This window comes from Boleophthalmus pectinirostris, unplaced genomic scaffold, assembly GCF_026225935.1.
Source record: "Boleophthalmus pectinirostris isolate CB_2022bp ecotype Guang Dong unplaced genomic scaffold, ASM2622593v1 HiC_scaffold_10, whole genome shotgun sequence".
Lineage (NCBI taxonomy): Eukaryota > Metazoa > Chordata > Actinopteri > Gobiiformes > Gobiidae > Boleophthalmus > Boleophthalmus pectinirostris.
The window spans coordinates 23,999,079-24,026,354 of record NW_026570971.1 but is presented as its reverse complement, the minus strand read 5'-3'; the positions used below and the strand labels follow the sequence as shown (position 1 = coordinate 24,026,354).

Sequence of the window (27,276 nt, the reverse complement as noted above, 5' to 3'; positions counted from 1 at the left end):
ATCCAACTACATAAGTGTTAAGCTAAAAATGTTGTTAAAATAAAGCAGATTAAAGTCTAACCAAGCCACAGACAGAGCATGCTTATAGTTAGCATCACACCCTCGGAGAATGTTGATGACGTCAGCTGCAGTATATCAATAAACATTTTTCCCATGCCTCCTATTGTGGCATTGTGTAAGGCTCAGACTGAGTGGCAGCTACATTTAACAAAGTGAGGACTTTTGAAGAAACAAATGACTTCATTCACCTCCAAGCATTATAAAGATACTGAGAATACATGCATTGTAATAAAACCAATATAGTGACTCCAAGAAAATTGTGATAATTTTTTTTATGGCATATCGCCTACCCCAACTTCAAAGCTTGCAGTAGTCAGTAGACATTTCTTAACAGTGCCTTTTTGTTTGTTTTGTGATTACTGGTTTATTTATTCAAGTTGCACTGTGTAAACGTTTTGGTCAGGGGCCGTCAGATGATTTTCTCCATGGAGATGTTATTGCTCTGCCTGGAATCTCATGGAGACCAAACTAAGCCAAGTTACAGGTCAGATCTGTGGAGAGCAACCCCACTCATCATCTGAATGCTCATTTTTATAGGTATTTTTGAGCTATAAAACCACTTGTAATTGAATAAAGGGAAGGTAGAACTGTTTAATGTCATACTGTGAAACATTTCGGGCAGAGCAATGACATCCCCACGGAGAAAAGCATTTAATGGACCCTCCACCAGAAAGGTTACATAGTGCACCTTTAAGTGACATGAAATGAAGATACTTTTAAAACCATATTCATAGGTTTCATCTTCCTGTTATATGCTGGAACTTGCTTCGGCAGTACAGTGCAACATAAAATAATGATGATTTTATTTTGAATTGTTAATTGCTATGGAAACTTTTCATCACTCGGAAAACCCATGGAAAAATCCAACTTCCTCAAACCCCACACAGATCAGATGATTAAAAAAGTACAAATACAAAAAGCAACTCCAAACCCAGTGTTTTTAGTGAAGCCTGTTTACTAGAGTTACGAAGTCTTATATTCTATGTCCACATTTTACTCATGATTCAACTTGTCTGCAGCTGCCCACACAACTTCTGCTCTCACCATTTTGACTTTTACAGAGACACTCACACTAGAACTTGTTTCAGTCATGAGTATGGACTGTTTTAATTCACGAATGTGCAGCCAGTGCCCTTGCCGTCTCTCTCAATGGGCTCATATGGCCGCTCTTAATAGCTTTATTAGTCTTGCACCACTTCACACAGAGTCACACTTTTATAGCGTGCCCACCGCATAATTATCAAAGGCCAAGAGAGTTGGATACAACTAAGTGCACTCTTTATTAGCTTCTCTTAGTCAAGGAGGAATAGACTTGAGAGCACTATAGTTGCCTACTCTGTCCTCGGTATAAACTTTTAACAAATGGAGTTCACCACTGACCGTCCACTCCATCTCCGGATTTTCCATTCATTTTTCTCATTGATTTTCTGGAAAAAATAAAAATAAAATAAAATTTAAAAAATAATAATTATCACTTTTTTTTTTTTTAAAGTTAGAAAGCTTGCCTAGGGATACTCCTCTACATGATATCTAATGACCCCCCATAATTTTATTTGAAATCTGTTTCTAAAACTTTATAAACCATGAAGTTAATATGTTATATTACATTTCACAGAATTGTGCATTTTAAACAGCCTTTTGGACTTAAAACAGCTGCATTATGGATCTTAGTTTGCATATAGCTGCTTAGCCTTCGTGATGCTTTTTGAAATTTTAATATTAGAATTTTTTAAAAAGTCTATGGGAAAAAAAATAATGGACTAGCCATTGCTGAGCTCCATAAATTTGGCTGTTAGGTCAAACTATTGAGCAAATATGAGTAGTTCTGTAGATTTAGACTTATTTTTATTCAAATTAAAAATATTAACTACTTGCATATGAATGGCTGTTGTGTGTATATTTTTTTGCAATAAATTCAATAATAAAAGAAGTTATTATTGCACTGGTCTGATAAAATGAAAACTTACTTGAAAATATTAGCAATATGGCAATACGTCAGAAATGTTATCTGAAATTCCTTATGTATTTTTTTCAAAAATGTGCTAAACTTTGTAAAGGTCTTGCATTGAGATTCAAGCAGAGCACAAAAATGTACTGCAAAAAAACACATATCACTTTAGACCCTTTATGATACCCTATCATTTCTACTATACCTGACATTAGGCCTCTGAAATGAATCAAATTTAAGTGAGATTATGATTCTGTTATTTCAAATTGTCAGTTTTTTTATTACCTCCGCCAAGGAGGTTATGTTTTTGCCGGCGTTTGTCTGTTTGTTTGTCTGTTTGTTTGTTTGTCTGTTAGCAACATAACTCAAAAAGTTATGGACCGATTTTGATGAAATTTTCAGGATTTGTTGGAAATGTGAAAAGGAAGAACTGATTTAATTTTGGGGGTGATCCGGAAGAAATCCTGGATTCTGGATCACTTTGAAATTTTAGTTAACATTGTGGTAAATGGGGCCAAAAATTTTGTTTCTCAATATCTCGGTCAATTATTGACCAAACCCCATGAAATTTGACTCAGGGATGGACAATGGGATCCTCTTTCATATTCCAAAGGCTGATCCGGATCTGATCCAGAAGACTGATTTTATCACAATTTATATAAAAAATGGGGGTAGTCCTTGGCATGAGGTCTGCGCTCTCTGAGTGCTTTTCTAGCTTTTAATTGGAAGGTCTGTAGCAGGTTCTCTGTCAACATGTGGTTTGGAGCAGTTTGGAGCCTGCATTGTTCATATTTTGGAAATTAAATTTGAAAACCCATTGTTATTTGTTTTATTGCGGTCAAAAACAATGGAATCAAAAATTGGCATACCTCCCAGTCCTACCCAAACTCAAATATATCGTCACAACAACAATTGTAACATTATAAATTGTCCCCTTCTCTCCTTACATTTGGCACGTCCAAGATTGGTACAGGCCCAAAAGGAAAATGGCTGCACTGACCTTGATTGTTTCAGTGGCTCACAGCACTTCCTTTGTGTTACTACTCTGTTTTGTGTACAGTTCAAGTTAATGGGAAACCCCCAACTGCTACTTCTTGTTTTGGAGATGTGAAGATGGTGTTAATTAGCTGCTAAGTGATTCATCCAATATAAGACAAAACGCTCTGTCTCTAAATATCCATGGGTTTCAAAGTGATGAAAAATTAACACTAGCAATTAACAGTTCATTACATATTGTTGGAACTGTAAAAGGTCCTCAAAATGTTGCATAAAAACAGGAAGCCAATACTCAAAAATAGTTTGTTCCAATTTAGTCTGTTTTTTCCCACACTTACAGGAATTTTTGGACTATTCTGTGTAACTGTAATTGTACTCTGTTTACTTTGGATTTATTGTTTGAGTTTAATTACAAGAGGAAAGCAGATAAGTGTTCCTCCATGAATAAGTGAGGAGTTTTCTGGAAGTCTTAAAATGTCTACACTATAAATTTAACTTGTATTGACACTGACATACCTTGATTGTGTAATTTTTTTAAAGGTACAATGTGTAACTTTTCTGGGGTAAGGCCTGCCACTTGTCTCATGGAGATGGCCTATAGTTGTAGCTTTTCCCAGAATGTTTCACAGTGTGGCATTAAAGTCATCTGTCTGTTGCATCGTTTCAATTAAAGGTGTTTTTATTGCTCAGAAATACTTTGAAAAGCCTGCATCTGTACGGTGAGTGGGTCTCAATTTGGTCTCAATGCAGATAGAAAGGTTCAATACCATACTGTGAAACACTCGAGACAAAGCAATAACATCTCCATGGAGAAAATCATTTGATGAAACCTCCACCAGAAAAGATGCACAACACACCTTTTAATGTGTACTTTTCCAAGCAGTGCAATGCCTCGACAAAACTAAATATTCTTGATAATCTTGAATCCTATATCTTTCTATCTCATGATCTTCCAGGTCCAGATTGCTCAGTGTCTGTCCCGGCCAATGCATCTTTTTGGACCAGAGAGGAGTACTTGGACCCCGGGTTGAGCAGGGCCTCCCATAAGGCTGTGGTGGATCAGGGGATCATGTGGGTTATTGGAGGATACGTCTTTAATGCGACGGACTACCACATGGTCAAAGCGTGAGTTTCTGAAGTTCATTTTGTGTATTAACACATTTTTGTAATAAGGCATTACATTATGACAAACTAAACAGAAATGATAACCATCACAGGGCCATTTATTTCACAGGGTAAATTAGGCTGTCCTCTAGTAGTAGTACTGCCACAATACTTGGGCTTTGAATCACAGGGTCCCTTACGATTTCATACAATAAACGTGATATTTGACTTACAATACAATATTATCATGATATGGAGATAGAGGTGATACTCGATAAACTGCACATGGTATATTGCTGTTTTTAAAGAGCCAAATACATTTTAGCTACAATATGTCTTTGTTAAACCATCACTTGTGCAGAGTTAATATGAAATCAATCTATTTTAATCATCAAAACGTGAATGTGTCAAGTGTATTTGCATAAACAAGTTTCCTTCCACTAAATAAGCAACAAAATTTATGTTGTCATATATCGATATTTCAAAATTTTTGCACACTCCTCCACAATTCTAAAATATTAACCTTGATTTTGGTATCATAGGAGAATGCTCAATACCAGTTACAAAGCCACAACAAAGATGACACCAACTTTTTATACAATAGAATTGAGTGTTCGTGACAAAATGACCCAATTTATTTTGTACTAGGTCTGATGTAGATGAACATTATAACATATTCAAATGCTCTTGTCATGATGGTATTTTCATCACTCTCGATACTTATTCAAATGAGTATCTAGTTTTGATACTTGTTAAATATCGACTAATATCTGGATATGTTTTGCTAAAAAGCACGTCTTTGAAGATAATCCATTGGACAAGCTGTATAGTTCAGACAGTGACTCAGATAAGATTGTATGATGAGAATGCAGCATGTTAGGATAGTTAGAATGTTATGCTTGATTTGTTTCACATGCTCTTATAAAACATATTGCATCTTTTGAAGGATAGCGCTTTTTTGAGCTGGAAACTTTCTGTCACTGAAGTGTTATCCAGATATTGGGTCTCCTTGTAAGCATTAATTTGGGTCTCCAACTCTTTGACTTTCTTCTGGAGAGAAGTTTGAGTTTTTGTATCTCCAATTTGTCAGTTTTATTCCTGACTTCTTTGGAGTTTGAAAGCTCTTGTTTCGGCTGCACATTTTCCTGTACTGTGGAGTTGTACAGGTACCGGATCGCCTTATGTGCATTAATCTGGTCTTGCAGTTTTTTGTCTTTCTTCTGGAGAGAATCATTCAGTGTTTTTCAACTCCAAGTCTTTTTCTTGGTCGATTCTCTGCTGAGACCTAAGCTTGAGGTCCAAAGAATTGCTTATTTGGACCAGATCTACAAGTTTGGCCCCTTGCTACCACCAACCCTTCACGGAACGCCCTGAGCAGAACCCTCTCCTCTAGAGGTGGAAGGTCCTGGACCAGGGGTGGAAGTGGACACCTATGGGAGCGCAGACAACAACGTTTAGCATAGGCAAACGAATTTCGAAACAATGATGGAGAACAATGAGACAAGCCAAAAATTTAATTGGCACAGGAAGTGAGCCATATTGGATCTAAAATTCACCGTTGCTTTGACTGTGTGTGTGTGTGTGTGTGTGTGTGTGTGTGTGTAAAACGCATCTTGTCCCTGGTTTTTGGTCCATATAAGCTTAGACCTGGCCTGTCACATCTAGACACATGCTTTATCCGTGATGCATGTATTATAGTTTTTTTGGTCAGTTGAACAACCAAATTTTTGTAAGATCAAAGAAATAACTCAACTTTCTACATCTGATAAAATGTAGAGGAGAACTTTCTCAGACAGCCCCGCACAAAGTCAACTGTATAATTAAAGTCTAAAATGACAGACTGAGCGTCTCCTCCCAGAATCTTCCTCTCACTCCTGGTGTTTATGAAGCGGCTCACAGTTCAAGGCTTAGATATTTTCATCCGAATTCACTGCACATACGTGGCGGTAGAAAGTACTTTAATTTACCAAGGGCAACTAAATATTTAAACATCTTCTTTCTTTGCATACTAAATAGATACTTTTGGTGCATGGTAAAATAGCCTCCAGTACTGTAAATATGATATAAAGGTTCAGTTCTTCATTTTCAGTTTCAAGATTGTTCTTTAATGTTTAAGCACTTACATGTTTGAATAAAATCAAAGTATAGTATATTTCTTAAAATGAATGAACCCTAGTAAAAGCATATTGAGCTTTTTTATGTAAAACCCTGGTTATCCTGCCTATTGGATACCTGGTCATACATATTAATACTAAGCCAAATTTTATCTTGAATGTTTAAAGGTCCTATATTATGCAGAATTGACTCTTGTGAGCTTTTAGCCGTGCTGTAATGTTACCTCCTCAAAAACATACCTGGAGTTGTGTTTAGTTTCATTGACACATGTTTTGAGTAATCCTTTATTATTAATCTCTTTACATCTCCAAAGCTCAAAATGCTCTGTTCCACCTTGTGATGTCACTTACGGGTAGTTTTCAGGTTATACATTTTGTTTAGCAAAGACTGGCAATTCCAGGGCTGAAATTATCCAAAAACTTCTAGTGAAGCTATATGGAGTTTAAAAGCAGAGTGGAGCACTTTCTGTATTGCCACATGACATCACAAGGTGGAACAGAGTGTTTTTTTGTGCTTTTGAGAAGAACTCAACCTTAATATGCAGGATTTGTGGGTTAAAAACACAACTCCAGATATGTTTTTGATGGGGAAACATTGTAACAGATCAGAAAATAGTGTAATGTGGGCCCTTTTTAAAGTACTGTCTAAAAAGTCCTACATTGTAACAGAATGAAAAGTAGCTGTGTTCATTCTTCAAATTATAATAATAATTTACTACAATTCTAAAAATTACAAACTCTTGGTAATTGTACTGAATTCAAATGGGTTCAGTCAAATATTATTAAAAACGGTTGCAGTTGCAGATTCCACTAACCCACCCATTTCCTTGTCTGTTGTAGGTATAACCTGAGCAGCAGGAGGTGGCTGACCCTTGACCCCTCTGTGAACACCGTTGCCCCTAGATACGGACACTCTCTGGCTCTACACGAGGTATATCCCATAATACTCTCCTGTAAAAAACACTGAGAACACACCCATTCCAAAACTGTACGTCCTGGACACAGCTCTCCCTGTGCTGCTGGTGATCTATTTATAGCCCCCTCACTCACTCCCATTCAGTGTCCGTGCAGTCTTTAGTTTATTATGGAAGACAATGGGAGAGATATCGACCGACTTGGAGAAACATTATAAACTCCACAGTGCTTTAGATGTTCTGATGGAGCCTGGTTGACGTCTCGTATTGAAACGTGTGGCTTTTTGAATTGCCGGAGTGAGTGGTGAAAGCTCGCTGATAGAATTATAAATGAGGAATGGGGGAAGGCTGTCTGCGCTGTGGTCGAGGCTGCAGTGGTTTGAAATGCACAAATCGCATCAGAGAAGAAGAGAAAGTGTCTGTGCCAAAAGCTTAAATCTAAACAAGCATGAGTGTAATAAGAAGTGATGCAATAATACGGACAGAACGATGATGTACAAGTTATGGCCTGCTACGACTGCTAATAAGATCTGGGTTTCAAAAGATGATAGTCTTCAGAACCTCTACAGCTTCAGGCTTTGTAATGTGTTCCCATGTTATAATTATATTTAATTGTAGTATAGATTAAAGATAAAGTAAACAGCAAAATGATTAGGTGTGCATTAGATTATAATTGGGATGGGTGAGATGCAATTTGAAGTATAAGTTTGATGTGGACAAGAGGTAGTGTAAGAAGCACTTTTCACTCAGCACCAGTGCACAGTATACATAAAAAGGCACCCAGTAAATGGGCTCAAATAATGTCCCACTTTCAACAGACTTTTCTTGAATGTGAGTCCTAAAAACCCAGAGAAACTTGTGAAAATGGTTTGCATTTATTTATCTTTAATTGTTTCTGTGAATTTTGCTAAAATGCACTTCAAAAGCTTTTGCTGAGGTTTATATATTGCACTTATGTGAATGCCAATCAAATGATAAATTTAATTAAATAACTTGATTTTGAAAGGCTATATATGTTATATGAATGTCTTTTTCATATAATTTTGCCAAACATTTTAAATTAAAATTATCTATCGCCTATACTTCATAATGAACATAACCAAGCCAAAATTTACTTAATTTATTAGATTGTGGCTCACTTCATGTTGTAGTTTCACATGAGAAAGATCAGGCTACTTATTTTACTCTAAAATGAAGTTAAAGTCCTCAGACCTGCCACCTCCACTGCAGCAGCAGGGGCAGGTCCCCTCCTGTCAGATAGATTCCCATATCCTGCACTCGCCTCCGAGGGAAAATGCCAGATGCTTATTTTGTCTGCGCTCAGACTGGAGCACAGCCAGAGGAAATGTCAAGTAGTTAACCTTGTCTGGGGAATAAAAAATGCATTTTTGGAGTCGACCAATAAGATTATTAGATTTAAATACTTAGATCCCTCGGTGAAAAATGCTCTTTTCGATATTTTTCTTTGGCACTACTCACTTACATCAGAAAGCAATGTTATGTTTCAACAATGTGCACAAAATTATTACTGTTAACCTAATATTGATTTGTCAGTGATTTTATTTAATTTTTTTCTTTTCAGTCGCTGAATTTAACAATTACCCCCGATGACTGTATACCATAAATTATTGTAAAAACTCAAAGAAAACAGACTTCTTTTCAAGTCAAAGTTTTGTTAATTTCATGATACATAACACAGGTTGTACTGCCTCTTACAACAATGCTGATCTTTCTTTGTTCTGTCGATAAATAACTAATAGCATGTATTTTGAGTCTATTGATTAATATGTCCTTTTTTAGGGTAAGATCTACATGTATGGAGGGAAAATTGACTCCACTGGGAACGTGTCCAGTCAGCTGTGGGTCTTCCACATTCCAGAACCAGACCTGGGTCCAGCTCGGGCCTCGGGCCAAGGAGCAGTACGCCGTGGTGGGACACTCCGCCCACATGGTGCCCCCCCTCAGAGAAGGAGACAGTCCTGTGATGCTGGTGCTGTTTGGGCACTGTCCTCTGTACGGATACATCAGCCAAGTGCAGGAGTATAACATCGGTGAGGTCCAGAATCTTGAAAAATGTGTCTGTGCATTTTTAATGTGTCCCAGAGCCACTGACTTCTGATTTAATTTAATGAGATGGAAATTCAGTACTTTAGCTAAAGGTTTATTTTGGGATTGTGCTGAAACTTTGCCAGCATACTTTTTTTCTTTATCTCATTTATTGGCTAATATATTATATTTGATGTTAGCTAAAATAATCATAATCATCATAATGCATTGGATTCATATAGTGCATTTGAAAGTGCCTTCTAGTGCATTATGCCCTCATTCTACACTTTTAAGCTAAATCTGTAGCCATAGGTTCCCTGGTGTAGACTGACACTGTGTGTTTGTGTGTGTGTGTGTGTGTGTGTGTGCGCGTGTGTGTGTGCACAGGGATGAACACGTGGAGTGTGGTGTCCACAGACGGGGCTCTGGTGCAGGGCGGATACGGCCACAGCTCAGTATTTGACCCTGGGACCAGAGCCATCTACATCCATGGAGGATACAAAGCTTTCAGTGCCAACAAGTATGGCCTGGCAGGAGACCTGTACAAGTTTGACGTGGACAAGAGGAAGTGGTAAGAGGCACTTTTCACTCAGCACCAGCGCAGTGTATTTTTAGAGAGCTTTTCTGGTGATGTACACTAGTATACATGGATGTCAATATAAGGGCACTCAGTAAATGGACTCAAATAATGGCCAACTTTGAACAGACATTTCTCGAATAGGAGTCCTAAAACTTCAGAGAAACTGTTAAATGTAAAATTTATTTATATTTAATTTATACACATCTGTTTTGAGACATTTTTAAAGGACTGTGTATTGATTTATTTTTGTGTATTTTTGTGTATATGGTTGGATTAACATCACCTTTCCTAATCTCCAACAGTATTTTATAATTCAATTTTACCTCTACAATGCATTTAGTCTAAAAACAGTAGAGTCCATGGCTTTTCTCCCCTAAATGTGAGTGTAATCCTTTATTTTTTCCTTGCTTAGGACCGTCCTAAGGGACAGTGGTTTCTTCCGGTACCTGCACACAGCGGTGATTGTGAGTGGGACCATGCTCGTGTTCGGGGGAAACACTCACAACGACACCTCCATGAGCCATGGAGCCAAGTGCTTCTCTTCAGACTTCCTCTCCTACAACCTGGGTATGCTCCACACATCTGCACTTTTTTATGCCCTGTAAAGTTAGACGGTATCTTTTAAATTGGTAATACACAAAGGATTTTAAAGCAATGGAAAAAATGTTTTCTTTTTACAGTTTGTTTCTGTATAGTCTGCATGGGAGTATACTGTAGCTTAGAAAGTAAGTTCTTCCAGCTAAGGTAGTCCTGTCCAAGACTGGGTCCTTGGGTGCTGCACTGTGGTGCTCACTACTCCTGACAGGTTGCCCCAGCTGTATTGAAGGATGGGTCAAATGCAGATGTCAAGTGCAATGGGCAATTTTTCCTATGAGGACAATAAAGTATACCTTAGATGTATAAAGTAAATACATGTTGTGCTATGGTGTGCTCAGGAGTCTGAAGGGTAGAATACATTTAGTAGTAATGGTACTAGAGTAAGTAGTTAAAGGAGCACTGTGTAACTTGTTTAGCAGAGGGTCTGTCACCTGCTTGTCTCCATGGAGATGTGCCTAGAATGTTCCACAATATGGCCATAACCTTAAGAGTCTTCATGGAGACTTGCAAGCCAAATTACAGGTTAGATTTGTGAAAAGGCCCCACTCACAGTAAGACTAGATGTTTTTTAAAGATATTTTTTAACAATAAAAACAACTGTAGTTTAATAAATTCTGTTGACAATTTAAACCAAAGCATTAACATCTCCATGGAGACAAACAGGTTGTATACTCCCTCCAGAAAAGTTACACAGTGCACCTTTTAAAGTACTAGACAAAAAACTATAAGGCTTACTGTATAAAGGTGATATCTTTAAGGATATTTTGAAAATGGGTAAATCAAATAATAAAATCTAGCTGTGATCAAATGTAAAACTATACTAACCAAAATATCCTAATATAAGATTAAGCATGCATATTACATACGTCTTATACATAATGATTTCACTGAAATATTTCCAATTTACATTTAACTGTTATAAATTGCCTGTCTTCTTTGGCTCTGGTTGGTTTTCCATTGGGCCCGTCAGCAGCTCTCTGTAAATGTGCTGATGCCACACACTGAATGTAAAACAGCCCAGCGCTCACAGGGACAGAGCAGAGTCCCACTAAAGTACAGGGACAGAGGAAGTGTGTGGTTACACAGGAGGGCACGAGTTTGTACTGGAACTAAACCAATGTTCAACTCATACATAAAATCATCATTGTAAAGAGCCAGGTCTATAAAAATGCTGATCAAGTATTTTAAATTGAAAATGGGAGGCCTAAACTTAAAGTGTGTGGCATTTACTGAAGAAATACCAGGGAAAAAGTTAACTTTATGTCTCTTACCAATGTACTAACCGGTAAATGGCTCCATCTAGTGGAAAGGACAGTGCATTGCAAGTTTAAGAGTTACTGCTGAGTTTCATATGACGTCACCACATTCAGTTGTACTGTATTGAGATTGTCCAGTCCACAGTCTTCTGGTCTTAATGTTCTGCTCTGTTGTTCACAAGATACTTTGACTACTTTTCAAATCCAGACAAAAGGCCCCAGTCATAAAACACTGACATGAATCTTATGCTATGTTTGCTCAAAGAACCTCACAATCAAAATAAATTACAAATATAATAGCATGCCCACTGCAAATATCCAAATATGCTCCTGCGTGTGTTTAAAATGTGATCTATGTGAACTGAATTGTAAGCTGAAAACGTAACAAAATATTTGATTTTAGGAATACACATTACATATGTATTATTAGCTGGTCCAGTACTTTATCCACAGCGTTAAATTTCTATATAAGCAAGCTTTAAAAACATTGGACACAAAATACTGCAGATATCATCACATCTATATTGTGCAGAAATATACGTTATTGAACTGGGACATTATTCAATTTGTTAAGTGTATTGGATCACACGTAGATCTGTTCCTCCTTCACTTTGTTTGTGAACTTTAGCTCCAGTGAGGGCAGAGTGACCAGAGGGACAGTGATCTCTTCAGTCAGATCTCCCTCTATTACAAAACGTATATCAAACCTCCTCATACATTACTTGAGAAAATAAACCAGTGTGATGTGGTTGACTTTGTATGCAAATGCATTATACATGAAAAAGAACATCGCATTATTCTTCACAGCTCATATTGTTGGCGTCCCACTCCCACCGCAGTCTTTTCCTGTCATACGCCTCTCATTAACACGTGGCCTTACTGGACAAAAGAGACTCTCCATCACATGTAATATGCCTAAGCCTGTTTGTGTTTCCGTTATAGAGATGACTGACAGACAGTGAAATTACAATGTCAGGGTCACACGCAACCTCGTCCCATGTAAAGGGCTTTGTTGGGACAGTTTCTTCTTAAATAAAAGGCTGTCTTTAGCAGTTATATATGGTCTTTTAGCACATTCGTGGATGAAGAGGAGGTGGATATTGTGGTGCTAGCACAAGCAGAGGCGTTAATATAATCCCCAGTTCTGTCCTGTCCTGCTTTATTTGTCTATTCGCCCACAAGTCCCTAATTTTACATTGAAACTAAACCTCTTTTGGACACAAAAATTTGCACTGGAACAATTGGAGGCACTGAGATCTTGTTTACTACAGGATAAGGTATATAATTAAAACCTATGGGATTTTTTGCAGCTAATTTTGACCTCAAAAGCAATGTTCATGCCATGGTTTAAAGGGCCCATATTACACTATTTCCTGATCTAATGTTGTTTCCTTTCTGTTATGTTGTTTCCTCATCACAAACATACCTGAAGCTGTGTTTTGTTTGATTCACACATTTAACACGTTCTTTTAGAGCTCTTTTCTCAAATGGAAAACACGCTGTTCTACCTTGTTCTACCCCGGGATAATACAGAAGTGCTCCATTGTGTTTTTAATCTTCATACTCCTTCACTAGAAAATTTCAGCCCTGAAACTGCCTATCTTTTATCTTGGAAACTACCACCACATGACATCACAAGGTGGAACAGAGCATTTTGAGCTTTGCAGATGTAGCCAGACTAATAATAAACACTTTCTCATACATGTGTGAATAAAACAACAACTCCTGGGATATTTTTGATGAGGTAACAACATTCCCACATTGTTCAAAGCTTGTAAGAGTGAATTTTGCGTAATATGAGCCCTTAAAATTGTAAAGGCTAGATTACAGGGTCAGTCCCACATCCTATTTGCCCTTATCCTTTTCCTTTGACATGAAAATTTCTAGCCTTTCATAATGACAATGCAGATTAATATTGAGTATTGTGTTTTCTCATCAGCTCAGGCCCAGTCTTAACCTCTGTGTCATCATGTAATTGGAGAGTGGAGGATTTCCCTTTCTCCAGCTGTAGCCTCTGTCATCCACCAAAGTGCTGTAATTGTGTGGTAATTATAAGTCAAGACTGCCCCACAAAAAGACGACTAATTGCCCCCTCTTAACGAACCGAACCCAATTACAGTAGAGAATTTAAGAGCTGTCCACTGTCCTGACACTGGTGAATAAGCTTAAGTTTCAGACAATTTATATTTGAGCCACAAGAGGGCACTATCCACCCACATATATATTCAGTTCTTGGCGCTCTCTGGCTGTGGAAGACAGTGATGACTTGCACTGCATTGTGGGATGTGAAGGTGATGTACTGCAAAGAGATTTGACTTTCACTTTTAACTCTCTCAGTTCTGTGTTTTCTCCCAAAATAGATTGAATTTAACATGGAGACTAATAATGTATAATTAGTGTAGTATATATTTCATAGTTTTTTGTTATTAACCATTGTTTAGTGTTGCGCCATACTGCCGAAGCAAATTCCTAGTTTGTAAATTTGTGAACTGACAATGGCAGTTCAGTTCTAAAGCATATTTTAACTTGTATTTTACGCACATGAGGTTTGGCTTTAAAATGCTCTACACTAGATATAATTAAACATTGAATTCTCCATGTTTCATATAAAGTGCATGCAAGTTTTTTTTTGTTTTTGTTTTTTTAATCATCTGGGAAACACAAATGGACTTTCAAGATATAGTGTGTATATTAACACATTTTGGCTTCTTTGTGTTGGTTTCTGATATAGCAGAAATCACAGCTGTCCACCATTTTGGATTTACTCACAGTTCTTGTACATGTTATAGTTTTTTTTTTTTTTTTAAAGAAATAAGAGCTACTGTTTAAGAGGCAACTAGACTGTGATTGGTCAAATTGGCTCTCAGACCAAGTTGGAGATTAACAAAGAAGAGGAGCGTGTAGAGAAAATAAAATGTATTAAAGCATAAAGCTCCACTATGACAATAACTCTTACTACCTCCCACTCTTATTACCTCCCACATTTTCTTGTTTATACAAATTAAGGCACCAATTTCTCAAGTAAAGTAGGCTATTTTAGGGACACGTGAGGTCTTTAAATGTACTAGACATCATTGAATTCTGCATGTTTCATAAAAATTATATTCAAGTTGTTTTTTCATCTGGGTTACAAATGTGGTTACAAATAGAACTTCAAGATATAGTATGTACTTAAATGTTCAAATTTTCAATTCATGTCACAATTTTGAGGACTTTTCACCATTCAAAAGATTATGAATTTAAAAGAAAATATCCTAATCTCTAACAACTCCGCCTGTAAACCAATTCTACCAGGCAGTATAAATAGTTACTCAACCCTTTATTTTTCTGTCCATGTGTAACCCTTCGACTTTGACCCTGGCTCCATAGATGAGACCACTTTTAACAACAAAAATAGCACAGGTAGTTACAGTGTTGGATTCGACTCTGCTTCTGCTCCTATAATGAAACCATATACACATTTTAAATACAAGTGGAATTGTATTTAACACAATTAACACACAGCAGTTACTCTCCTGTCTAGGTAACTGACATTTACAACTAAAATAAAATAACACTATTAAATCCAAATAGATTACAAAAAAACGTAACCCGTATGTTAGACATGCTTATATTACATAAGAAAACAGTTCAGTTTACATAGAACTTGTATATTTAACATTTGCCAAAAATATAACAAAATCACACAGCCAACTATTTACATCTCATTTATCGAGCCTGTTAACAGCAGAAGTGAAGACCAGAGGGGCTGTAACCACCACTGTTAGTTACCGGAAGATTGTAAAATACAGTCTGGGCCTTAACTGATATTAAATACACAAGATAGATTATATTTTTGACAACATTAATCTTTTTGCATATAGATACTCTTACATTCATTGTGTACTGCCTGTATACTGTATGTCTGTATAAGTACTCTGAGCTTGACCACTTGAAACTTCCAATGACTAAACTTCACTGCAGTATATGCCATTACAAAATACAGACACAACACAATGACTACAATATTTTCTATGTGTCATACCTCTAAATATATCCTCCACATTTTGTTTAGTGTTTTGTCTGTGCTTTTAAAGTACTTGGTGGGGGATCAGCAGGCCCTAGAGTCTATAAATATCTCCCTTTAGTTGTCTGTCTCAGACCTGTCCGCACTCCAGAGAGGGGCGAGCAGGGACTGCTGCAGCTTTGGTGAAATAATGTTATCTACAGCACATATCCAGATATATTCCACTCTCCACTGACTCTTCCTATTCCACCAGAAGACAAGAATGAATAAATGAAGTAGTGTTAACCAGTACATCACGCTGTTGTCACTTAATTATAGTTCTGCCTCTGAAAACAAATGCTCGGTCGCAGAAAGTGATGGCATAATAACTTTTCTGAGGTTTAGGAAATTTATAAGCCATGCAATGAAAGTTTAGAGGATTTATTTATTCGTCTGTGTTTGAGGAAGTATCTGAAGTAACTGTGGGTAAGGCTGTCAAAAATCAGATACTAAAAAAGGTCACATTCACAGGACAGATAAGAATCTTTTCTGCTGTACTAAAAGCGTAAGACCATAGACTTTGATAGGCCCATGAATCACTACTGGGCCAAGGAAATTATGGTTTTATTGTCTAAAGACATTTAATTTTTATTTATTTATTTATTTTTAATCATTGTAGTCTCTAGACAGTCAAACCACATTAAGAGTATATTCAGAGTATTACTGATGAATAAGGAAAAACAGCATACAGATTTCACTCAATTATTATATGTCACATAAATAAAGAAATACAAATAAATGGGTATGAGTCATCTTAACGATCCAAAGTACATTGAACTTGGGCTACTTTGTGAACGAGTATATGATATTCCCATAGCGATATGGATCAGGACAGTTACTTTTTTTTTTTTTTCTCAAATGATGATTTTGTCCCTCTTAATTTTATTTTATTTTTTTTATTTCTGTCTAGTTGTGACCCTTTCAGTCAGATTGAAGAACACTACAGTATATTACATTCACTGACATGAGCCTATGATGAGTTATTAAAACATTGCTGTAGCCACATGTCAGTTACACTTTGTCTCTCTGACCTTTGACCTCTGTGTTCCTGCAGCTTGTGATGAGTGGACCATCCTGCCTCGACCCGATCTGTACCACGACATCAACCGCTTTGGACACTCTGCAGTCTTCAGTGAGGGGTATGTGTATGATTGTCAGTGGATTAATTTAACAACCAGAGAAATCACATAATATATTGTATGTTAGTTTTCCATAAAAATAACTTCCAATTAATATTACTTTGGGCTTATTTATTTTCAACTTATTTGTAGTATTATAAACTGAATCTTGAAATTTACTTTTTTGATTGGCAATGTTTTTATCATGGCATTAACTCATTATTTGCATTCTACTCAAAGGATTCTATTGAAATGAACAATTTTTCTTAACAATTATCCAGTCTTCATATTAAAGGTTCTATATGACACAAAATTGACTCTTGTGAGTGTTTAGCCGTGTTAAAATGTTGTTACCTCATCAAAAATAGGAGTTGTGTTTTGTTTCATTCACACACTTGAGTAAAACTGCAATTTTAGGCTCTCTACATCTCCAAATCTCCAAATTCTCTGTTCCACGTTGATGATGTCGTGACATGGTAGTTTTCAAGTTAACAGCTCCTTTAACCTTTAGTTCAGTAGTTATTGACAATTTTCTGGGCTGAAATTATCCAAATGATTCTAGTGAAGGTGTATGGAGTATGAAATTGTATTATTACATGACATCACAAGGTGGAACAGAGTGTTTTCAGTTTGAGAAAAGAACAACTTCAGCAATATTTGTGATGAGGAAGTAACATTATAACATAGATCAGAAAATGGCATAATATGGGCTCTTTGTAACCACACCAGTGAGCTGGATGCTATTTACTACTGTTTTATCATTTGAATGTGTTTATTTTTTTAATATTATATCATTATTTACCCAGGTTAATGTTTGAGAACCAATTTCAATTTAAGAACTGAATGAGCCAAGCTGTGATTTAGTGTCTCCTATATAAAATAATATTTTTTTTCTCCTCGGTTTCCCCATGATAAAAACACCCTTCACTTGAACTACTCAGTTAGCTCCATTTGTAGGAAAATTGCTCCCTGGACAGTAATGCCTATAATGGCTGTCTGAAGTTACGAATTGGCCCGTTTTTGGCAGAGTAAGTTGCAGTATGTGGATATTATGGACTGAAGACTTTTTTTCCAAATCACAAATAGACTTCTCAAAATCAAATCACCGTCAGTTCTGTGTGTAAAAATGCATCTTATTTAATGGGTAGAAACTGGTGTATTCTGTTGTCACTTTTACAGAGCTAGACTCATTTTCTCTTAGTGTGATCATTTTGGAGAACCCTTTTTAATAGATTTTCACAGTGTACAATCTCTAGTGGTTATGGCAGGTTAAATCATATTTATTAGACACAGCGGCATATTAAAGCAGTTTGACTTCATTTAGATAAACACAATGAGTTTAAAATGCGCTTATAAAACATCCACACACAGAACCTGAGAGCTCATGTTCAGTTTAAAGCTCATTTTCTGAAAGAGGACTGAATGACTCATCTGATAAAGTGTCGGCCATTTTGAAAAGCAATTCACATTTGGATCAGCCAGAAGAACTTACTCTCTTGTCTACTGCTGCTTCAACTTTAAAGGTGCATTGTGTAACTTTTCAGGTGGAGGGTCTGACAAAAGCTTTTCTCCATGGAGATGTTATCACTTTGTCTGGAATGTTTCACAGTATGGTAGCATTCTATCTTCATGGAGACCAAACCAGACCAAGTTACAGGCCAGATCTGTGTAGAGGCCACCGCACTCACAGTCAGAATGCCTGTTGTTCTAGGTATTTCTGAGCTATAAAACTGCCCATTATTGAATAAATGTAAGGTAGAGCTGTTTATTTTCTGGTAGAGGGCCTGCCATCTTGCTTTGCCTAGAATTTTCCACAGTATAGCATTAAACAAATTTATCTCCATGGACACAGGCGGGTGAAGCTCCCAGGCCAAGTTACAGGTCAGATGTGTGGATAGAAAGATGTCCCTGGTCAGAGTAAGAAGGCATGTTTGTTAAAGTATTCTTTTAGCAAGATGGAAAAATTGTATGCCATACTGTGAAACATTCCAGGCCAATCATGGAGACTAGCAGGTAGTTTACTCTTCACTAGTGAAGAAGTGCAGATTTAACTTGATTCTGAAATAGATTCAAAGTTTTATTTATTGACTTATTGAATAGAAATTGCAATCTTCAAATTTTTCTTTTGAAAACTGAAAAATCTTTTGCTGTGCTATCAGAGACTGGTCAAATAACTCTTAAACCTTTTAAAGTGTTTGGATAGTTTGAAACTGAAGTGGAATTTTGCAGTGACTATTCTTAACATATTCATTTCGAGGTTAAATTCCTCATGAGGGCCCCATTAGTATGTGTAGCGCTTTCATAACAAATTGAAAGCATGTTAGAAAGACGCTTTGCTGCAATTTGCTGACCCTGCCTCTGTCTGCTCCCCCCGTGGCTCATATTTTCCAAAATGAAAAGAAAAAAGTTCTTCGTCGTCCTCCTCCTCCTCCTCTCTCTAATCTCTGCTCACAGCGGGACGTCCAAGAACAAGAGTTTGAAGTGTGCCCTTTTATGATCCGCAGAGACTTTTGATCAGACCCGTGCAAATTATACCTGGTGCCCTCCCGCCCCACCACACACTTGGGACCACACAGGGACTAATCTAGGGGCCACTGGGGCAGATGTGTCCAGTGAGGTCTTGGACAGTGTATCCGTACAGGGGATTTCTCCACAGGGGATCTAAAGGGAGGAGAGAGAGGGGCACATGGCAGGGTTTAAGCAGACTTATGAGAGAGGAGAGGAGCAGCCCTTATAGACAAAGCTGTGCAGATTTACAGTGTGCCAGAAATAGAGGAAAGTGGATTCAACTATAAATGAGGATGGAAACAACTTGGTGTGTTCATTTTGTGCTAAATGAGGAAAATATGGTCCAATAAAATACCATAATACAAAATATGTGGCACCAGGTTAAAAGGAATGGTTGGATAACGCGTGAGACTGTTTGTAAGAGGATGAACTTTTCAGACTGTTTCTGAGCAAAATTTGTTGTGAAATTACTATAATGATTGTTTTTACGTTTAGATAGTATTTAGCAAGACCATATGTTTATGTGCGTTCTACTGATATCTAATTATAATGTCATTCTCTATCAGACAAAGTTTCTCAGCTTTAAAAGTACTTGCTGTAATGGTTGTGATAATGGTACTTCCTCATCATTAGCATATTCAGAGTTGTATTTCAATTAATTCATGCACGTTTGAGTAATCCTGTACTGTACTGAACAGTTTCTTCAATGGAAGGTTGCAATGTATAACTTTTTTGGTTGGGGATCCGCCACCTGATTGTTTCTATAGATATGTCATTTAAAAAAGCACTTGATAGACCCGCCACCAGAGAAGTTACACAATGCACCTTTAATATATCCAATATATTCACTAAATTGTCTTGATAGAATGATAGAATTTATTTTATTGCATCATATTTGAAGAGAATGTAAAGAAAAACTTAAAACCTTGCAGTTTGTTTTAATCACTGATAGCTTTTCATTATTCATTCATTAACTGTATTTCTAAAGCCCAACTCTTTATTCTCTCTCGTAGTGTGATGTACGTGTTCGGAGGGTTCAACAGTCTGCTCCTCAGTGACGTCCTCATGTACACCTCTCCCAACTGCTCCGCCTTCTCCTCGGCCTCCTCCTGCGCTCAGGCTGCTCCCGGGATCCAGTGTGTGTGGGACAGTGTCCAAGAATCCTGCCTGCCCTGGGACAATCATGTGACCACACCTGAACTGCCCCCCTCCTGCAATACCAGATCATGTAAGCAGAGTGTTGCCGCCAAACAATGATTAAAGGTCCTATATTATACTAAATCGACGCTTATGAGCTTCACGCCATGTTATAATTTTGTTCCCTCTTCAAACACATACCTGGAGTTGTTTTGTTTCACTTACACATGTTTGAGAATCCTTTATTATTACATTTCCAAAACTCAAAATACTCACGGTAACAGCGACCTTTTGCCTTTAGTTCAGTAGAGTTTGGCAATTTCAGGGAGGAACTGATCAAAATGATGACACAGTGCAGGATTTTTGTGTTAAACATATGTGACTGTAACAAAACAAAACTCCAGGTATGTTTTTGATGAGGAAATAACATTGCAACATACATCAGAAATGGCAAATGGCTTAATTTGGGCTCTTTAAAGAAAAAAAATAATTTTGTCAACTGAACAAAAGTTATTCTAGATGCAAATATTTGTCTAATATATCTAATTCAACCACATACATAAAAACACAAAATATACAATAAAAAATCTTTTGTTTCCTTCCAAGCAAAAGATATGTTTGTAATAAATTTATAATTAAAAGAAATGAATTATAACTCTGATGAAACTGACAAAGTTAGCCACTATTTCTCATGCTTTCACCATTTTACAAAATAAGGCTATAGAGAGTATTGTTTCATCCACAATATGTTGAATAGTAGAATCAAAAGTATACTGTGGTAAAACTTTTAACAGATGTCAAATATAATTGTTTTCTAAGAGTTATGTCAGTAAATTGTAAATGTATCCCCCTTCCTCCGCCCGTACATCTCTAGTGGTGGAGGTCTCCAGACTCAGACTCATGTCCAATGAGATGCAGAGTCTGTCAGGAGCTGCTTGTTAGTCACACACACACCGTCAGTGCCAATGTAAATCTCACCAACTGAGAATAACACCAAACATGGCCACCAGAGTGCATTTGGGGCAAGTGGCTCCAGATGGATTCTTTTAGTCTAGTAGAGCACTGAGATATTATAGTGAGGCTATTGTACGGAATGCTTTTTATTAACCTTAAAACATAGAGGTCTAAATATTGCTGTAGAATTGCAGATAACAATTGCAATACAAATTTCTACTATATATTGTCTTATTTTTCTTGCCTGTTTTCTATTACAAAGGGAACACAAATGTATAGAAACACTAAAAAAGGTGATTTGTCATTTTAAAGGTACAACGTGTAACTTTCTGGTGGAGGGTTTGTCACCTACTTTTCTCCATGGACATAGTTACTGGTCAGATCTGTGGAGAAGCAACCCCACTCACAGTCAGAATTCCTGGTTTTTCTAGGTATTTTGAGCTGTAAAACTCAAAATACTCAAAATCTATTAAATGTCATATTGTGGAACATTCGAAGCACAGCAGTGACATATCACCATGGAAACAAGAAGGTGACGGACCCCCAATCAAAAGTTATAGTGCATCGTTAATTTTTTTTAAATTTTTGCCAAGCTTGAATCTTGGTTCATTCATGATCACAAGTAGGTATGTGCAGATCTTTAATGCATCTAATTCTCACATTAAATAGGCGTCTTTTTCATCCCATATACACGCTCTTACATGCTCCCAAAGTCACATGGCCAATCGTCGTGCCCATTTCCCATGATTCCCTACTCTCTGTCTGGTCCCCGCTGAAGGTAATCTCTGGGGACAGTGCAGCCTCTCTCTCTGCCCCCCACTGGGTTTCTCTTACTGCACTTTGCTGGTTGTCATTTGTCACAAAAATCTTCCATTTCCACAACGCGCTGGCCTCATTCCTCAGAGCCCGTCCCTCCGCCACAGTCAACAGATAGAAAGTACTATGGAGCAGAAACCTCCCACACAGTTAATACAGCGCCCGACCGCTGCTGCTGCTGTGGCCCTCACCCTGCTCCACTTATGGACGGCTCTATCTGTGCTGGAAACAGTTTGTCTTTAACTGAACATTTCAATCATTGTCCACAGGCTTTAAAGTTTTTCATTACTTGAAAGTGCATTATGTGACTTTTCGGTCGGGGGTCCTTCACCTTCTTGTTTCTATGGATATGTCATTGCTCTGCTCCAAATGCTCCACAATATGATATTAAACAGATCTACCTTATATTTATTTAATTCAGGTGGCTTTATTGCTCAAAAATACATAGAAAACAGGCATTCGGACTGTGAGCGGGGTCGCCTCTCCACAGGTCTGACCAATAACTTGGCCTGGTTTGATCTCCATGAGGATAAAAAGGTTTAAAGGCACACCGTGAAACATTTCTGACAAAGCAATAACATCTCTATGGAGATAAGGATTTGAAGGACCCTCCACCAGAAAAGTTACACAATGCACCTTTAAGATGCTAAAGTAGCGAAGTCACATGTTTATTATGTGTTTTTATAAAGCAAGCATTGCACAATATCTTGTTAAAAATTCCCATATAGACTGTCAGTCAATTTACAATTGTTCTTGAATATTACACTTTTCTTTTTTTTGTTTAATCTAATTTGTCTGTGTCTTAAGTGGTCAAACAATTAGTGTAGTTCATTTGATTATATTTGTTCAGGAGCAGACCAGCTAGATGAATTCAAAGGGCAACTCTTATTGCAAATAGTATTTTTTCTCAACAAGCCCCAAGATCTTACCCTGCATGGCTAACACAACATTATGAGTTTTTTCCTATCTGCCCTATAAGTGCTCATGGTAGGCTGTTGCTATATTAGGTTCCACTTTATAATAACTACACCTTAATTATCTGTAATAAAGCAAACAAGTACTTAATTCATAATGAACAAAGAACTACTTAAAACTACTAACCATTAATCATTCATTCAACTATTTGTTCAAAACTAACTAGGAGGGCCATTTAAATTCACCACGTGGGCTCCGTCTCACAGTTTTCGTAGTCCATATTTGTGTACATTTCACTTCCTGAGGCAGCTGTTGTCCGTGTGTCCAGACGCTGATAACGAGAGGTGTGACCAGTACACCGACTGCTACAGCTGCACCGCCAACACCAACGGCTGCCAGTGGTGCTCCACACAGTGCGTCTCCATGGCGAGCAACTGCACCTCCAGCTCGGTAAGAGTAAAAAAACACAAAATGACTGTCTTTAATACCCCCAGTTTGTAATTAGATTAGTGGGAAATTATAATTGGCCACTAATGCTCTTGAATTTCTAAATGCAAAAGAGGGAGCTAATTGACAGTGTTTTAGTTTTGCAAATACGTAGAAACAACATAGCTATTTTACTAATTATTTATTTTTAATGTCAGAGCATATGTTGCTTATGAGGTAGTGCATTTTCCTATTCCCACTGAATGCATTATCAGAGATCTGCGTTACCACTGCTGCAGGGAGAAGTGAGGGGCTGGGTGAGCTCCATCGAAGGCCAGAGGAGGTACATATAAATAATAAACGTAAAAATGCCTCAAATCTTTTTAAAGAAAACTTAGAAACTCATTAAAGAAAGTTATGTGCTTGTATCCATTAAAACTACTTTTAGCAATTTGTAACTGGCAACCAAGATACACAGCTGCTACCTAGAATGTTCTTATAGCACCCATTAACTACTATAGTGTTTGAATGGGCAGCACCTGCACCTCCAGCGTGGTGTATTTAAAGTATCACATCTGTATTGTAAAGACATAAAAAGCGTAATTTGCTTATACCTTTTAAAACTTGGCTATACTTAACTGTTTGAAACACACACAGTTAAATTCCTTTTCCAAGTATTGCATTGTACATCATATGCAAATACCAGTGGTAGAATGTAACAAAGTAAAAGTACTGTATTTAAGTAAAGTTTTTTGTTTTACTTAAATACGTTTTAAAGTGGATTCTTACATACTACATTTTTTAACTGGTCTGAAAAGTAAAAGTATTTTTTCTTATTGTGTGAGACATGCTGAGAAGGCTGAGGGTTTATTTTTTAACACAATTGTAGTTTGAGCAAACAAAAATATACAAATAAAAACAGCTTGGAAAAAAAAAACGATTTAATTGTTTCAACAGAACGAAATTCAGCACAAATCTTCACTACATGTGAAATCTTATAAGACCTCAAAAGCCTTTTTACCAGTACATTTTTTAAACAGGTACTTTAATACTTTTAATCAAATTGTTTTTTTCTTTCATGCAATACTTTTTTACTTTTACTTGAGTATTTTTTTGTTCCAGTATCTGTACTTTTGCTAAACTAACAAAACTGAGTACTTCTTCCACCCCTGGTTTATACTATTTATGTTCACGTATTATGATTAAACTGGACTAAATTACATCAGAGATTATATAAAAAAACAAAACAAAAGAAAGCCTTCTGTATAATACTAAATTAAAAGAGCTGGATGAAACAATTCAATGCAATTCAAGATGATGTTTTTAAATAGAAAACTGCTAAATCCTGTTCAGAATGCCATTGTGCTTAAGGGCTTTTGTGTGTGACTGTACAGTGAACAATGTCTTGTTTTACACTGATTAAAAGAGAAAATAAATGCAGTAACAAGACACATTTAAATAACGGGCAGCCTGTAATTCGCTCACTGTTATAAATTGAGACGTGTCGGCATATTTGAATAATGATTAAATAAATGACTGATGAAGCACGTTCTCCTTCCCAACTCCAAATCTGATTTATCAACCGGAGATTACATTTGGGCTCATTTGGATTCGGAGCAGCACACGCAGGGGCTCATATGTCTCCTCTGGTTTGTTTGTGTGTCTTTGGGGTTTCCGTGGTAATAGTTCATTCACTCTTTCCAGATTTTTAATGAAATTGTGTTGACGTGCAGTGGAATAACATTTGATCTCGCGCTAAAAATGTAGATGAATTCAAGTATTGTGGAAAAGTGTATATATTTGACTATTAAAATGACAGAGACAACCATATCATACACCTATAGCATGAGTAATACATATCTGAATTTAGAACAATTTATATTTTGTTTTATTTTTATTTTTTATTTATATTTTATATTTTTATTTTTTTTTTTAATTTATATTTTTTATTTTTTACACCATGAGTAAAACTTTAATATTACATATGGTAATACATTAAAGAATACCAAGAGGGATATATAGAAGGATGCATCAGGAAGCAGAAAGCTTACTCCAAAAAAAAAATAAAAAAAAATCAGCACTTAACACTTAAAGATACAAAACTTATGTGTGTCTTATGTGTGTATCAATTTCTGAATGAAATTACTTAACTCCTTTCACTTTGTGTGGGTAAAACTTAAACCTTATTCTGTTTTGTCATATTTCAGGGGTCAATTTCAGAGTTTGACGGCTGCCCCAAAGACAACCCTACTTATGTTTGCAACAAGAAAACGAGCTGTAAGAGCTGCGCCGTGGACCAGAACTGTCAGTGGGAGCCCAGGAACCAGGAGTGCATCTCTCTGCCCGGTACAGTACACAGAAGGGAGGGGCAGAGTGTGACCAACCAAACACCTGCTGCTTTTTTAGCATATACAGCTCTAAAATTATTTTTGCACCTAAATCTGATATGTTTTAAATCTAAAATTTTTACAGCTATCCTTCTGTGAGACATACTAGTTATTATATGATAAACTGATGGATCCTGGCAAAAACATCCTTCAGATAACCTACTAAATACACAAATTATATATTCTAAATATAAGTATATGCAAACTTGAAACAACTTAACATAATTTACTTTATTTAACACAGTATTTCTTATAGAAGAAATATCTTCTATAAGAAGAAATATACACAACTATTTAATCATTTAAGATCACTACATGTAAAAACATCACAAATTAGGGAGCTAGGGAATTTGGATGATAGTTGAAACATGTGTGATTGTGATTGTGAGATGACTACATTTGATTCTTTTTAACATGACCACTACTGAATGAAAGAGGGATTGCACTGACATTGAAGCACCTATTGCTCTCTTCTAATCTATGTTATAATGTTGTTTCCTTATCACAAACATACCTGGAGTTGTGTTTTGTTTCATTCACACACACATTTAACACACAAACCCTGCATATTAGGCTGCATTCCACCTCTATTCCACGTTGTGATGTCATGTGGTAATACATGAATTGCGCTACTGTTTTAAAGTGGATTCTTACACTTACACTTAACCCTAACCCTAAACTCCATACACCTTTACTAGAATCATTTGGATGATTTCAGCCCTGGAATTGCCTATCACTATTGAACTAAAGGTAAAAGGTAGTTGTTGAATTGAAAACTACAGCTTCATGACATCACAAGGTGGAACAGAATGTTTTGAGCTTTGGAGACAGACTAATTATTAAGGGTTATTCAAACGTGGGGATGAAACGAAAACAAACAAAAAACAAGTATATTCTTGATGAGGTAACAACATTCTAACATTTTGCAAAATATAATAATCAGTACAGACTTTTAGTTTTCTAATGCAAATTTTCTTATTTTGCAGAGAATGTTTGTGGTGAAAGCTGGCATCTGGTTGGAAACTCGTGTCTGAAGTTCATCACAGCCAAAGACTCGTATGACAATGCTAAACTGGCCTGTCGGAGCCATAATGCTGTCCTGGCCTCCCTCACCACGCAGAAGAAGGTCGACTTTGTGCTGAAGGAGCTGCAGATCATGAGCGTGGTGGTAAGAACAAATGAGCCCCTAAAACATGTTTGCTGGTGTTTTATCTACTTCAAGCTCTCGTAAGGAGATGGGTGGATTTTGTCAGTGTCACAAGAACGAAGAAACTGTTTTTTCCAGTGGGGTGCCATCGTTTTGAAATTTGTAGTTTTCCTGATGCTTGAAATGTTTGTAGCAAAAGAAATCTCTC

General features: G+C 36.8%; 1 protein-coding gene across 1 annotated transcript in view; it reads left to right on the top strand.

The window, feature by feature from the left end:
• The window catches only part of atrn (attractin), a 210,609-nt gene that overhangs the window by 31,449 nt on the left and 151,884 nt on the right, over nucleotides 1–27,276 (top strand). The window contains 11 exon segments of the mRNA XM_020921620.2: nucleotides 3,961–4,129; nucleotides 7,063–7,153; nucleotides 8,937–9,011; nucleotides 9,013–9,187; nucleotides 9,570–9,753; nucleotides 10,175–10,329; nucleotides 16,715–16,799; nucleotides 20,300–20,514; nucleotides 23,437–23,558; nucleotides 25,742–25,880; nucleotides 26,908–27,089. Of these exon segments, the coding sequence (XP_020777279.1) occupies nucleotides 3,961–4,129; nucleotides 7,063–7,153; nucleotides 8,937–9,011; nucleotides 9,013–9,187; nucleotides 9,570–9,753; nucleotides 10,175–10,329; nucleotides 16,715–16,799; nucleotides 20,300–20,514; nucleotides 23,437–23,558; nucleotides 25,742–25,880; nucleotides 26,908–27,089 (1,592 nt within the window).